Below are 16357 nucleotides of genomic sequence, written 5' to 3'. Positions count from 1 at the left end.
GCCACGGAGACGAGTGCGGCTTTGTGCACCCGTATCTCTGGACCGTGGGACAAATGAGCGTCTGATTAAAAGTCAGCAGTTGTGACATTTCAGGTTTTTCTTTTTTAATAAATCTGCAAAAACGTCAACAATTCTGTGTTTTTCTGTCAATGAGGGGTGCTGTGTGTACATTAATGAGGAAAAAAAATGAACTTAAAATGATTTTAGCAAATGACAGAGTGAATGTAAGGGCATCTCAATACTTTGTCTCCACTGTATATTCTAAGTATAAAGTAATTTTCTAGTAAAATAAATAAATACAGATTTTTTACATGTATGGGAGAAATGTCAGAACTGGCCTAGGTGGGATAGTCCTGTATAATTAGAAGTGTTGGTACTGACCGTAGAAGGCAAAGAACCTCGAAATATCTGGAGTAAACATTCGTTTTGTACCTAAAACCAAAATGTTTTTCCAGCATGCCATAATCTTTCTATATGACAATACCAAACCCTGAATCACATTGAATACATTATTTAACCTCAATAGAAACACAAGTCACCAACAGACAACATTTTCCAATGTGCAACTGGCCATCTTTATTACAATATCTCAAATATTAAATTACATGATGAGAACACTCTGGACAATGGGGTGTGCATTGTTGGAACTGTAGTAGGATGAGCACTATTGTGATTATTATAGACAGGACCCTGACCAGAATTCCTGCCTTGCCCTGGACAAGGTGCTACAACTTCCAAGTAAAAGCAACTATCGGGGGGGGGGGGGGGGGGGGGCCCCAAGACCCACTTACTGCAATCAGACAACTAGCTCAACACTTATGTGGAATTTCCTTGAAAATGGTTTCCGACGGTAGATTGTAGTGTACATTGCAAACCGCCTGATACTGCTGGAATACAGATCGGAGGAATGGGGTAAATTATGATCTCCATAGAGCTACTCAACACAACCAGCCTAATTCCCTAGAGGGAAGTCAGGTGATTTATGGCCATTTCTACATCTCAAGTGTCAGAGAAGGATGTTGAGGTGACAACCTCGGAGAAGTATTACCCTCTCCTGAAGCCATGGGAAGGGTAACACTACTCCACAATCTCCGCACGCAGATTCTGGAGAAGGGGTGTTGGCACTGCTCGTACATCTCATGCTCTGTGCGAGTGAATCACATCTGGTTTGTGGTCGTCTCTGGGGGAGGAAGGGCTGGGGCTCCAGGATTTTCACGACACCAAACGCCTCATTATGCTTCCAGCTCAAAGCCCAAGCCTACTTTGTGACCTCCGGAACTAAAGTTCTTTGCGTTAATCAGAGCAGAGGCGGTCAGCTTCACGCCTGTAAATAGACAAGACCAGAATTTATGGTTAAAATTGAAATCTTCTGTGGACTACATCAGTCCCTCCCTCACACATCTCCCAGGCTTTTACCAGAATTGGATGCTGCGGAGTCACTTGCTAAAATCTGGTATCAAAGTGACCATAGTGTTTTAAAAGATAATGCATAAAGAAAAACTAGTATTTTTGATTCTTCATAATTTTTATACTGGAAGAATACATAATATTGTAGCTCATACATTTGTTTTTTCACAAAATTGATCCAGAGTAAATAATTCAGTCATAGCCCCAGGTGGTATTTGATCACCACTGCATTTATCATTTGCGGTATAAACAAAAATGGACCGACTATTAAAAAAAAAAAAAAAAACATTTATATATATATATATATATATATATATATATATATATATATATATATATATATATATATATATATAGATAGAGACTTACCGTAAAATCCAATACTCTGGAGTTCATTCACAGACACAGCGCTCGATTATTCAGAACCATAGGGTTATACCGCCCCGTACAGGAGTAGGACACTAGGCAGAAGAAGACTTGGCTACACCTATGGGCAGATCTAGGCTCTATACACCCCCCTCTGCTATAGGCCTTCAATTTAGCAAGCAGTGCCAGAAGTATTAAAACTCCTTAGAGGGGTGCGTGATGGGTCTGTCAATGAACTCAGAGAAATGGATTTTACGGTAAGTCAAAAAATACCATTGTCTCGTTCGTTCATTCACAGACACAGCGATCCATTATTCAGAACCATAGACACGTCCCAAAGCAGTGCCAAACATGAGGGGTGAGACAACGAAAAATCCCAAAGCTAACACAAGAGCCAAGCAGGTAACAGGAGCTCAACACAGAGCAAGCTGGAGCCCAACCTGAACAATAACCCTTCAAGAGGGAATATAACCTCTAAACAGTAGACTGCAAAACCTTGCGGCCAAAAGAGGCATCCGCAGATAGCAACACATCCACTTCATAGAACTTTGTGAAGGTGTACACCGATGACCAGTGGCCATCTTGCAAACTTACGCCTCATGACAGAAGGCCCAAGAAGCACTAAGCGCCCAAGAAGAATGCGACGTAACAGGGAGAAGCTCGATCCCCAACAGAATAGGCCAGAGTCATCATTTGTCTGATCCATCCAGAAATAGTGGCAGAAGAAGCAGACAGCCCCTTTCTTGGTCAGTTCGTGATCACAGAGTCTCACATCCAAAAAGACTCCGTAGCTGCCAAATACACAGAATCTCCAAAATCACAAAATCACATCCAGGGCAGATAAAGCTACTTCCTTAGGATATATTGACCAGGGACACAAGGAAGGCAACACAATGTCCTTATTCAAAAGGAAATCCGAGGAAAGAACAATGGAAAAGGGCGAAGAACCACCTAAAAAAGGTACACACCAGGGAGTGCGAGACCAGGGGATGCTGAAGAAGACCACCCAGGCTGACAGCTGGCCCTTGATGGTATTCGAGGTCCATTCCGGCTCAACCCTCTGAAGGGAGGTCTGAATCGGAGCCACCAAGAAAGAACGAGGATGAATGCCTGGTGACTCACACCAGGATATATGTGCTTTCCACAACTGGGAGGTAGAACCTCCTAGAGCAGTGATGGCAAACCTTGGCACTACATTGCATGAGCATCATGGGAAATGTAGTTTCAAAACATCTGGGGTGCCAAGGTTTGCCATCACTGTCCTAGAGGTTGACTACCTAGCCATCAGCAGCGTCAGAAATGCAGCACCTGGGTCATCACATCCAGGCCGTTTAAACCAGCGACTCTAAAGCAGGATGGAAGAACGGCCCTTGGGACAGTAGATCCTCCCCAAGAGGCAGTCACCAAGGAATGTCAGCGACCAGTAGCACCCGATCGGTGCACCCAGACCGAAGGGACACATTCAGGGTCAATAGAATGACCGGAATCCCCACAGCCGTGATCCTACGAAAAAGCTAGTGAGGAGGAAAGGCATAGAGAAAACGTTACCAGCCCCATGGGCCACCAAAGCGATTGAGGTACCCACCAGAGAATCAATCCAGTAACCTTGCCAGAAATCTTGGTACCATCCTGTTGAGCCAGGATGCAAACAGATCTACCTCAGGAGTGCCCCATCGGAGACATATCCAATGAAACATGGCTAGGCGAAGGGCCCACCCCATGGTCCAACCCTAGCCGACAGACATCCGACTGTTAGTATTCCACTCCTGTAATTCGTACGTCAGAGAGGGCCGGAACAAGACGTTCTGCCCCCTGGAGAATAATGGCAACTGCCAGGGCTGCCAACACCCTATTTGACTGGTATAAGCAACCCCCGTTGCATTGTCCGACTGGATCCATACTGGGAGCCTCCAAAGTTGATCCATCCATGATCCAGACATAGTCTGATCACTTGAAGTACCAGGATATTGCTCGGTAGTCTGGCTTCCACCAGCATCCCATGACCCTGAGCAAAGCTCAATGCCAGGACATCTCCCCATCCAGACAGACTAGTATTGGTGATCACCCTGTTCAATACAAGGGAAGAAAGGATTTATCCCACCAGAGAGCGAAGCCATCAGACCAGGGAACCTCTGGTTTCCCGACTCGGCCAAATCCGATACAGAGACGTCGGGCACTTGTCCCATTATGCCAGGATCTCCCTGAAGGGAGCTTGTATGGAACTGTGCAAATGGAATCGCCTCAAAAAAGATAGATATCATCAGACCTAACACCCACATGCAGGGCCGCAGGGTGGACCACCTGCTGGGCAACAGTAAATGAAAAATGCAGCATGCAACTTCTGGAGTTTGTCCACGGGAAGAAAGAAACAAACACTCTGGCCAGAGCTGAAGCCCGGGTCAGGCTCAAATAATCCTGTTCTGGAAGGGTCCAAAGCAGACTTCAGATAGTATAGAAGCCAACTGAGGACTCACAGAAGATTGTCCCGGCAGCCCAGGACCTCAAGCCCCCACTGATGGAACCACGCCAGATCCGGGGCCAACGCCTCGTGAACACCCAAGGAGTGGTGGCAAGACCAAAAAGCAACGCCATGCGCTGATAATGCTCAACACCCACAGCAAAACGGTGGAAGTGCTGGAGTTGGGCAGATAATGCAATGCATAAGCATTTTTGAAGTCAATAGAAGCCAGAAAGTCCCCATGATGAAGGGGTGCAACTGCCATGCGGATGGACTCCATCCTGAAATTCTGTACCCACACAAGGCAGGTCAGGGCCTTGAGGTCCAGAACTGGACGTACAATCCCCTCCATCTTTTGGACTGTGAACAGGTTTGAATAAAACCCCTGAAACTGTTCCCGACATGGTAACCAGGACATTCACACTCTGAAGCAACAGGGCTTGCACAGCCCCACGAGGAGAACAGCAAATGGTCCGGCAATAGACGCACATTGGAAGCAAAAACAACTTTGGGGAACAAGGCCGGAAAACCATCTTGTAACCAGACAAAATCAAGATGCGTAATGATGCCATCCAGGGTAGCCCCCCACAATACATGTCTAACCACCACTGCGGAAACAGAGCTCAGAAACCAGGGAAACTGCGGCCAAGAGGCATAGCAAACAAACTGCAGCGCCTAGACCAACAGGTCCGCCAATGTAGCAGGCATGGCAGGGGAATTCTGCTCCCCCTCTAGATATGTCAGCTGGATCTTTAGACGCCAAATATTCCTCTATTGGAATCATGGTTGCCTTGAGAAGCCTAGAGACAGGGGGGTCCACTACTGGTGGAACAGTGCACATCTGAAGGAGGGATGCCTCAAAAGGGGTACCTCACGGCAAGCGTTTTTTTTGGAAGCACAAAGGGCACTTTGGACACTCCCAGTCTTCATGGACAAATTTGGAAGAATAAGGAGGGAGAAGGGAAGCAAGATGGCTTATGGGTGCCAAAGGGGAACCAGCCCTCCACGCTGCATCCCCCATCTTGAAAGGTTCCTGCACAGATGTAATAAGTGCGACAACACCACCTTTTCGTACACCACTGCAGTTGTGGAGGAATCATCCTCACAGGACAGGGAGCGTGGCCACCAACCCCGCAAGGTGGGCCACGTCCATGGCAGCAGAACCAGATATAGGATCGTTCGAGGTAGGGGAGGGCATTTGCTAGGCTATATGCCCAAGGTCCACCACAAAAAACTCAGGAGGGGTCCACAAACTGAGACCCCCACCACCTGAGGCCCACACAGGAGATGTCGACCGAGGCCCCACACAGGTGGGCGCCAACGGATGCCGCTCACACGGGGCACCACTGAGGCCCCTCACAGGGAGCACCCACCCTGGGCCTAACTAAAGGACCCACAAAAACGAGATTGCCCTCAGACGGATCCCCTCGCCATCAAAGTGGATGGAATGTCGGCCATGAGGAACGCTGTGACTCAGCCTAGAGAGTCTCGTCGTATGCGACCTCGCAAGACGTTTAACTCGCAGGACCAGCCCCCGTCCAGTGGGGCTATGTCGCGGCCGACCTGGCGTGTAGCTGCGGTCTGCATGCGCTCATTGGCCAGACTGCGGAGACCACTGGATCTTAGTGTCCAGCCCATCGCCCAGCCCGGCAGTTGATTGTAGATCTCACCGGAGAAAATCCAGGAAAAAAAAGAAAACAAACAATTCCCAGGACTAGAGATCCCAGCAGGGAACTAGGTCCTTACTCCTGACAAGGCAGAAAAAAAAAACTGAAGGCCTATAGCAGAGAGGGGTGTGTATACCACTTAGGACTGCCCATAGGAATAGCCAAGTCTTTTTTCTGCCTAGTGCCCTACTCCTGTAGGGGGCAGTATAACCCTATGGTTCTGAATAATGGAGCACTGTGTCCGTCAATGAACGAAAGAGAAAATCGAATTCTGCTAAATTTTTTTTGGTAAAAAAAAAAAAAAATATCTCAATAAGCATATAATGAGTGGTTTACATAAAGGTTATAGCATCTACAAACTATGGGATATTTTTAAGTATTTTTTTTTCCACTAGTAATGTCAGCGATCAGCGACTTCTATCGGGACTGTGATATTACGGCAGACAATTTGGACACTGAGGCTTTTGGGGACCAGTGACACCAATACAGTGATCAGTGCTAAAACATATGCACTGTCGCTGTACTAATGACACTGGCAGGAAAGGGGTTATCAAAGGGTTAAATGTATGTCTAGGTTATGCTTACCAACTGTGAGGGAGGTACTTTAACTAGCGGAAGGCAAAGATCCGTGTCCCTGCTGAACATAGGATCCATGCCTTCTCTGACAGAACGGCGATCTGCCTGGTTTACATTCCATTTTGCCAGTGTACTGAATAACTGGCAGTTGCCGGTGGACATAGGAGTCCGTAGTACTTGCCTCTTGGCTCCCGCTATGTGCCCATACCCAGATCACATATCTGTACACACACGATCCGGTGCACAAATGCCACCCTGTAGCAGTAAAACTGCTATGGGGCAGATCTAAAGAGGTTAATGAGCTTTTGGGTATTAATATATTAGGTTTACTAAATGCCAACAATGAACAAAGCAAAATGTGACAGAAACACAAATCCCCCCTGATACCAGCACAACTAGAACAATCTTTTTCAATGTAAACCCCAGCAAATGTTCCTCAGTTATATTATTATACAGCAGGCCAAACAATTCAAGCCATAAGATTACTTCAGAAACACATGACCGAGGATGAAAAGAGCAAAACCAGCACATACCAGGCCGCAGGGTCTGTGTGTAGCCCACTCCAATCAAACTGGCATTATTAACTTTGGCCTAGAAAAAAAAAAAACACACAATTATGTAATCACAAATTATGTACACAATTTGTAGTAGGTTGGGGTTGCAGTTATATGAAGAAAGAAGAAGAAAAAGACACATCTACTTGGTATATTACAAAGCAAACACTGCCAGGGCTGCAGTAGAAAGGCTGAGTTATAGAGGTAAACTCTGGAAGCAAGCAATGGCCAAAGCACTAGTCATCTGTATTGTCTTGGGTCTCCCTGAGTTTTCTTTATCACTCATGCATACTTCTGCACCAGGTGAGTGGCCATCTTGGTATAAGAAGCACTTTGCTTCCTGCTGTCAGAGTCCCCAAGCAAGGCGAGCAGCATAGTAGTGATATCCCTAAATCTCACTGCAAATCAAGACTAGCAATCAGAGAAAAAAGTGCCTTAAGCTTGGTACACAATGAGAATATGGATAAACGATCGTCCAATTTATTTATTTTCATGCTAGTCTCATATCAAAAATGAATAGCTTACAAAGAGTTATGAAAATTCTCTTAACCACTTAAGCCCCGGACCATATTGCTGGCCAAAGACCAGAACACTTTATGCGATTTGGCACTGCGTCAATTTAACAGAAAATTGCGCGGTCGTGCGACGTGGCTCCCAAACAAAATTGACGTCCTTTTTTTCCCCCACAAATAGAGCTCTCTTTTGGTGGTATTTGATCACCCCTGCGTTTTTTATTTTTTGCACTATAAACAAAAGAAGAGCGCCAATTTAAAAAATAAATAGGATGTTTTGTACTCACCGTAAAATCCTTTTCTCTGTAACTCACCGACCGACACAGCTCCTCTCTTAGCCATTGGGTTGTATACCTCACCTCTAGGAGAAATACTAGGCAAAGTTGTAATACAACACTCAGAAATTTCAGTTCTGCCCATGGGGGTGGTCCCTTAGGTATCAACCCTCCTGCCTGCTAGCAGACCTCAGTACGTCAACAAGCAGTATAACGTAAAGAAAAAGGAGGGGTGGGTGCGGTGTCGGCCAGTGAATTGCAGAGAAAAGAATTTTACGGCGAGTAAAAAAAATCCTATTTTCTCATATTCACCGACCGACACAGCTCCTCTCTTAGCCATTGGGACGTCCCCAAGCAGTGCCAAATGAGGGGTGGGAAAACAGTAAACACACTTCATCCACTGTGGCAAGTGGGAACAAGTAAAACTTTACCCACAAAAAAAAAAAAAAAGAACAGTGCGTGGAGAAATCCACCACAAAATCAGGGTACCCTCAACAGGACTGACTACCCACAACCGCACAAAAAACTGCCGAATGTAATGCAACAGTGCATTAACTTAAAAGGGTACTGTGTTTTTATCTAAAAACCAGGAAAAAGGGTAAAATATTGCATATTCAATTGCAACTATATAGCCGCCTGCAAAACTTTGCAGCCAAAAACAGGCATCAGCCGATGCACTGATGTCTACCTTGTAGAACTTGGTAAACGTGTGGACAGATGACCAGGTCGCCGCCCTACACACCTGAACGACAGACGCTTGGTGTCGGAAGGCCCAAGACATTCCGATTGCCCTTGTGGAGTGGGCCGTAACCGGAAAGAGGGGCACCTGCCCCTTTAAGGCATAGACTTGTACTACAAGCTGTCTGATCCACCTGGAAATAGTGGCTGATGAGACCGCCATGCCTTTCTTGGGACCAGCTACCAAGACAAACAGCGACCGACTTCCGAAAGGGAGCAGTGGTAGACAAATACACTTTCAGAGCCCGAACCACGCCCAGAGCGTAAGGGCCACCTTAGGGTGTTTTGGCCTAGGACAGAGAGATGGTAACACAATGTCCTCAATGTGAAAAGCCGCGACCACCTTCGGTAGAAAGGACATTTGCGAAAGCAACACCACCTTATCCTACGGATAACCAGATTAGACGACTTGCAAGACAAGGCCGCCAGTTCCGAGACCCTCCTGGCCGATGTGAAGGCCACTAGAAAGACAACTTTCTGAGAAAAACAGGGGAAACACCCTGGTTTTTGAAGCACCGATAACACCAGGTTCAAATCCCATGGGGGTAACGGACGCACCAGAGGGACTACACAATGGACCCCCTGAACAAAGGTACTCACTAATGAGCAAGACGTGCCAGGGGTCGCTGAAAAAAAAAAAAAAAAAAAAAAAAGGACAGTCAAAGCTGAAACTTGCCCTTTAATAGTGCTTAACGCCAATTTCTGGTCTACTCCTTGCTGAAGAAACAGCAGGATCCTGGATATGGAAAAAAAGCACGGATGCTAACCCTTTCTCCTCACATATGGAGATGTAGGCCGTCCTGGTACAATTATATATCTTCCTAGAAGATTTCCGTGCTCTCAACATAGTTGGGATCACAGATTCCGACAGACCGCGGTTCCGCAACACCTGGCTCTCAATAGCCATGCCGTTAAAGTCTGCGATGGTAAAGCAGGATGGAGAATCAGACCTTGAGACAGAAGGTCCTCTCGTAACGCACCAGGTCTGCATACTAGGGATGCTAAGGCCAATCTGGGGCCACCAGTATTACTGAGATCCCCTTGGCTTCCACTCTGCGAATCAGACGTGGTAACAGCTTCAGTGGAAGAAAGGCATAGATCAGCTGGTACCGATCCCACAGAGCCACCAGCGCATCTGACGCGTCCACCCATGGATCTCTTGTCCTGGACACGAATCTTGGCACCCTCTGATTGAGATGGGAGGCCAGAAGATCCACATCTAGTGTGCCCCACCTCAGGCACAGTAACCTGAATACCTCTGGATGCAATGCCCATTCTCCTGGGTCCAGCATCTGGTGACTCGGATAGTCCGCCTGCCAATTCTCCACTTCGGGAATGTAAATGGGCGACAAAACCGGTACATGTCGCTCTGCCCACCGAAGTATGTGAGCGACCTCCCGTTCGCAGCGGAGCTTCTTGTCCCCCCTTCGCGATTGACGTATGCCACTGCAGTGGCGTTGTCTGACTGGACCCTGATCGGACGTCCTTGCAGTCTCATTGACCATGTGGAGAGGCACAGCCTGATCGCTCTCAGTTCGAGCAGATTGATCGGCAACTCGGATTCTTTCGTCGACCAGAGGCCCTGAGCCGACTGAACCATTACTCCACCCCAGCCAAAAAGGCTGGTGTCCGTTGTGATCACTGTCCACTTTAGAGGTAGGAACAACTTTCGGCCTATATCACCGGGGACCTCAGCCACCAGATCAGTGACTGACTGATTGGCTCACCTGAATCTGACGATCCAGGGACAACTGAGATTTGTCCCATTTAGACAAGATCTTCTGCAGGACTCTGGTGTAGAACTGGGCAAATGGTACAGCCTCAAAAAAGGAGGCCACCATGAGCCCCAGGACTCGCATGCAAAAGCAAAGCGACGACCACCTGCGGTTCATCAGCAGTCTTACCACAGATCTGAGAGTCTGCAGCTTGTCTGACGGGAGAAAAACTCTCGCTTCCATAGAGTCTAGCAGCAAGCCTAGGTACTCCAAACGCTGAGTCGGTACAATCACTGAGTTCTTTAGGTTCAACAGCCACCCAAATTCTCGCAGAGTCTGCATGGTGATCACTACATTCTCCTCTAACTCTGAGGTGGAAGATGCTCTCAGGTGGAGATTGTCTAGATATCCTACGATCGCGATCCCACGTTGCCGTAGCAACGTCAAAACTGGAACCAAAACCTTGGTAAAGACTCAGGGGCTGATGTCAGACCAAAAAGGAGAGCCACAAACTGGTAGTGGGCTTCCTGACTGCAAATCGCAGAAACTTCTGCTGCCACAGGCATATGGGTATGTGCAGGCACGCATCCCGGATGTTCAAGGGCACCAGGGAGTACCCTTGATGGAGTGCAGCAACTACTGGGCGACAGATTCCATTCTGAACCTCTGCACCTTAAAGTGATAGAGGGCTTTTGGGTCCAAGATTGGACGTACCCCCTCCTTCTTGGAAACTACAAACATATTTGAGTAGAATCCTTGGAAAGGTTCAGATTCTGGAACCGGTGCAACCACCCTGCAACTCAGCAGATCCCTTACTGCCCCCAAGAGGGCCTCCCAGCGAGCCGGGGATATGGGTATGCTGGAAGGGAACAATCTGTTTGGCGACCAAGAGAGCAACTCTATCTTGTAGCCTGAGTAAATCAGATTGCAGATCCATTGGTCCAAAACTGAGGGGACCACCAGGCTTCAAACTCCTGAAGGCGACCCCCCCACCCGAGACATGGGTGGGGACAAACCTTCATGCGGTAGCACTTATACTCGCAGGCTTGTTAGGCTTGAGGTTCCAGGGACGTTTGTCTGTCCGTGGTCGACCTGTCCGGCTGGGGATGTTATACCGAAGCTCCATGCGGATGGAAAAGCCGTTAGTGAACGGGAAAAAAAAAGGAGCGACCTTGCCTACAGCGTGGCTCCTTAGCATTCCTGGCCCGTGGGAGTAATACACTGTTACCACTGGTGGTATTATTACTAATGCCATCCAAGAGGCTCCAAAGAGCCGGTCGCCAGCGGGGGGCCTGCTGGCTCCTGAATCTTCAGGGTATCACGCACAGCTGTGATAAGTGCTCCAACAAGCGCTTTTTTGCACCTGGACCCATCCTTACTGTCCGAACGGTCCTGGTCAGCGTCATCTGCCAAGACAGAGCAGGGGTCACCAGCCTCATCAGGGCCCGAGTCTGTGCCAGAGCTCTCCCCAGAGGACCGGGGGGGGGGGGGGGGGGGGGGTGGCGGATAGGGACCACCTTATTGCACTCATCTTCCCACGCACCGCCTTCATCTAGCAATGAACAAGTTGAGGACCGTCATCAGGGTGTCCATGGGCACTGTGCAGTCTGCAGGTGATCCGGTTGCCATTGCCTGGACTTTGGGGGAAGAAACACTAGTTTCTGAAGCCATGCTGACCCTATCCTGTCTGCCACCCGAAGGGGACTTAGGACAGCGACAGTCCCACCCTCCCTGCTGCCGCTGACTGAGGGGCTCATTCCCACCGGACTCACCACCCTTGGGAGTTCTGCGCTGTCCACAAGTGGTGCCTGTACTCCCTGAGTGCGCCCAGGTGCAGAGGAAACCAAAAACTGAGTTGGTGATAACTGCTGGAATGATCGCTAAAACGATCAGAAAAAATGCTCAGGCTTCAATAAAATGGACGCTCAGCATCCAGTACACAGACAGGAAACACAGGGGAAAATGCTGTAAGAGCACATGAACCATGCTGCTGCCAGGAAACACTGAAAATGTGTTCAGGCTTCCAGAAAATGGCCGCCAGTGCCTTGAATAGGAATCGCATAGAAAATGGCCGCTGAAGACCAGACAGTCAGCCTGCTCTGCCCACACCTAAAATGGCCGCCTAACATCGCCATGAGGTAGAAATAAAAAACCCTCTGAAAAGCCACAGTGCTGCACTATTCCCAGCAAGACCCTCACAGGCACCTTTCAGGGGCATACTATACAGGCCCCAGGACCACCGCCATTCAGCCAGCCCCCCCCATGTCAGGTGAGAGCCCACAGAGAGCCCCTAATATAGGCGCACACACACTGCTCAGCAGCCACATGCAGCTTTCCCCCCCGAAGGGGGGAGGGAGGGCAAGATAGGGACAGGGGAGAGAAGATAGGGAAGTGAGGGGGCCCCCGAATCGACCTTCCAGGGAATGCCCAGCTGCTTAGCCCCGTCAGAACAGGGAGAGCTGTACTTACCAGTCCTGAAGAGCTGGGAGACATTCCACTGTAGACCTACTCCTGTTCAGTACAGGGAAGGCTACTGGCCTTGGCATACTGGGACGCAGACATCAGTAGCCCGGTCATACGTACGCCTCGGAGCATAAAACGCTCACCGACCACCTCTGGAGCTGAGGTATGTCGTGGCCTGCCGAGCCGTAGCTGCGACCTGCACACGCTCGATGGCTGGACTGGGGAGACTACAAGGATAAGTGAACCAGCCTGTCACCCAGCCGGCTGTTGATAGAAGATCACAGGATCACTCATCTTGCACAAAAAGCGAAGCTTCTGCATAAAAAATACAGACCTATGGGCCCGCAGAATTCCTAGGTCTTTCTTCATCACTCGGCAAAATAAAACGGAGGTCTGCTAGCAGGCAGGAGGGTTGATACCTAAGGGACCGCCTCCATGAGTGTTGTATTTGCCTAGTATTTCTCCTAGATGTGAGGTATACAACCCAATGGCTAAGAGAGGAGCTGTGTCGGTCGTGAATATAAAATAAATTTTTTACATTTTGCTATAGTAAATATCCCCCAAATATATAAAAAAACATTTTTTTCCTCCGTTTAGGCCGATACGCGTTCTTGTACATATTTTTGGTAAAAAAGAAAAAAAAAATCGCAAAAAGCGTTTATTGATTGGTTTGCACAAAAGTTATAGCGTTTACAAAATAGAGGATAGTTTTAGGGCATTTTTAAAAATAGTTTTTTTTTTTTACTAGCAATGGCGGCGATCAGCGCTTTTTATCATGACTGCGACATTATGGTGGACACATCGGACATTTTTGACACATTTTTGGGACCATTGTCATTTATACAGCAATCAGTGCTATACAAATGCACCGATTCCTGTGTAAATTACGCTGGCAGTGAAGGGGTTAACTACTAGGGGGCAGTGTAGGGGTTATGTCCTGGGGAGTGATTCTAACTGTGGGGGGGGCGTGGCTACGTGCAACACTTCACTGATCTCTGCTCCCAACCACAGGGAGCAGAGATCAGTGACACTGTCACTAGGCAGAACGGGGAGATGTTTACATTAGCATCTCCCCGTTCTTCCTCCCCGTGAGACGATTGCGGTAATTCCCATGGACATAGAGTCCGCGGGACCCACGACCTGACTCACGGAGCTTGCCGCCAGCGACGCTTGTTTGCCTGTATGAGCGCTTCTACCGACTTATATCGGTGCGTGGCAGTCGGGAATCGGTTAAGAATAGAACTTCCCATGACGATGTATTGTATTGTAATGTATTCTTTCGTTCCCGAGCATGCACGGTCTTGGACACTCAATTTTTTACAGACGAATAATTTACAAATTAAACAAAAATTGTTATTGTACGAGAAGAGTTTTCGTGCTTGTCCCTTCTGATAATTTTGAACGAACAGTCGTGTTTGGCTCTTGAAAGCACAATCATTATCAGACAACTGCTCCAAAAGCAATATTTTTTGTCCGATTTTCTTGTCGTGTATACTAGGCCATTGGTCACAGATAGAAGGAAATACTGCTATGAGACTGTAGGCACAGGAGTATCTAAGCAGTTTTTAGGGTACTGCTTAACTACTTTGACTACTTTAACTACTTTGAGAACGGACCATTTTGCTGGCTTAAGACCAGACCACTTTTTGCGATTCGGCACTGCGTCGATTTAACTGACAATTGCGCGGTCATGCTACGTGGCTCCCAAACAAAGTTAACGTCCTTTTTTTTCCCACAAATAGAGCTCTCTTTTGGTGGCATTTGATCACCCCTGCGTTTTTTTTTTTTTTTTTGCGCTATAAACAAAAAAAGAGCGACAATTTTGAAAAAAAATAAAAAAGCATTATTTTTTACCTTTTGCTATAATAAATATCCCCCAAAAATATATTAAAAAAACAACTTTTTTTGTTTCCCTCAGTTTAGGCCAATACGTATTTTTCTACATATTTTTGGTAAAATTGAAATAAGAGATTATTGATTGGTTTGCGCAAAATTTAAGCGTTTACAAAATAGGGGATAGTTGTATGGAATTTTTATTAATAATTTTTTTTTTTTTACTAGTAATGGCGGCGATCAGCGATTTTTATTGTGACTGACATTATGGCGGACACATCAGGCATTTTTGACACATTTTTGGGACCATTGTCATTTATACAGCAATCAGTGCTATACAAATGCACCGATTCCTGTGTAAGTAAAGGGGTTAACCAGGGGGTGGCAGTGTAGGGGTTAAGTGTGTCCTAGGGGCGTGTTACTAACTGTGGGGAGCTGGGCTGGGTGTTAGTGAACACTGATCTCTGCTCCAATCACAGGGAGCAGAGATCAGTGTCACTTGTTGCTATCCAGAACGGGGAGATGCCGTTTACAACGGCATCTCCCCGACCGGACTCACGAGGGTCCCGACCGGCATGCACACGCCACCCATGCGATGGGCAGGGCGGCAATTTCAACTGGACGTACCTGTACGCCAGTTTGCCTGCCCGTGACATTCTGCTGACGTACATCATCGTGCGCCGGTTGGGAACTGGTTAAGGGAGTTGTAAAGTCTCAAGGTTTTTCACCTTAATGCATTCTATGCATTAAGGTGAAAAACTGGAGTTAGTACTTACCGGTAACTCCTTTTCCGGTGGTCTTCCAGGACAGCCCTTGAGAGATGGAGCTCCTCCCATCGACACAGGAAACACATTGCCACAGTTCAAAAGGCGGTCCCTCAGGTCCCTGGTCAGTCATTCACCAAGAACCGAAGGATGGAACTGAAAAACATATAAACCATAACAGGTAATAACATTAGTACATCACTATAATCAAATAAAGGGTGGGATCGTGCTGTCCTGGAAGACCACCGGAAAAGGAGTTACCGGTAAGTACTAACTCCAGTTTTCCCAAGTGTTCTTCCAGGACAGCCCTTGAGAGGATCCCCAAGTACTTACCAGATTAGGGGGGGACCACGGCCTGGAGGACTTTCCTCCCAAAGGCCTGATCCTGACTAGACATTAAGTCCAGTCGGTAATGCCTTGTAAAGGTGGAAAAGCTTGACCATGTGGCTGCTTTACATACCTGCTCCGGGGTGGCACCAGCTCTTTCTGCCCAGGATGCAGACAACGCTCTTGTGGAGTGAGCTTTAACACCCTCAGGAGGATCTCTATTCAAGGCCTTATACCCCTCTGCTATAGCTAGCCTAATCCATCTAGCTATGGTTACTTTTGAAGCTTTCTGTCCCCTACGCTGTCCGGAAAAAAGGACAAAAAGGGAGTCTGAGATTCTGAATGGATTTGTTATTTTAAGATATTCTAGAATACACCTCCTCACATCCAATAAATGAAAACGTTCCTCTTTCTCATTTGCTGCATTTTGACAAAATGAAGGGAGGACAATATCTTGGGACCTATGGAAGCTAGATGCTACCTTTGGTAAGAACCCAGGGTCTGTCTTTAGAATGACTCTGTCTTCTAGGATCTGTAGGAATGGTTCCCTGATGGAAAGTGCTTGGATTTCACTGACCCTACGGGCTGAAGTGATTGCCACCAGGAGAACTGTCTTAAAGGTAATAAGCCTTAGGGAGGCCTCTGAGATAGGCTCAAAGGGTGACCCCAAGAAAGCCTTTAGCACAACTGCTAAATCCCAGG

The 16357-nt window shown here is 47.5% G+C and overlaps 1 protein-coding gene across 1 annotated transcript in view; it reads right to left on the bottom strand.

Moving 5' to 3' along the window:
- Positions 1–551: 551 nt before the first annotated feature.
- Positions 552–16357, bottom strand: part of VDAC3 (voltage dependent anion channel 3) — a 47822-nt gene continuing 32016 nt past the window's right edge. The window contains exons 8-9 of the mRNA XM_077469926.1: positions 7008–7065; positions 552–1324 (exon numbers count right to left, since the gene is read on the bottom strand). Of these exons, the coding sequence (XP_077326052.1) occupies positions 1233–1324; positions 7008–7065 (150 nt within the window). The 3' untranslated portion in view covers positions 552–1232. The remainder of the gene's footprint in view (positions 1325–7007; positions 7066–16357) is intronic.

This window comes from Lithobates pipiens, unplaced genomic scaffold, assembly GCF_037356315.1.
Source record: "Lithobates pipiens isolate NorthernLeopardFrog02 unplaced genomic scaffold, aLitPip1_a1.2 Scaffold_8, whole genome shotgun sequence".
Taxonomy (NCBI): domain Eukaryota; kingdom Metazoa; phylum Chordata; class Amphibia; order Anura; family Ranidae; genus Lithobates; species Lithobates pipiens.
The sequence above is the reverse complement of the archived record's forward strand: the minus strand, read 5'-3'. Positions and strand labels throughout refer to the sequence as shown.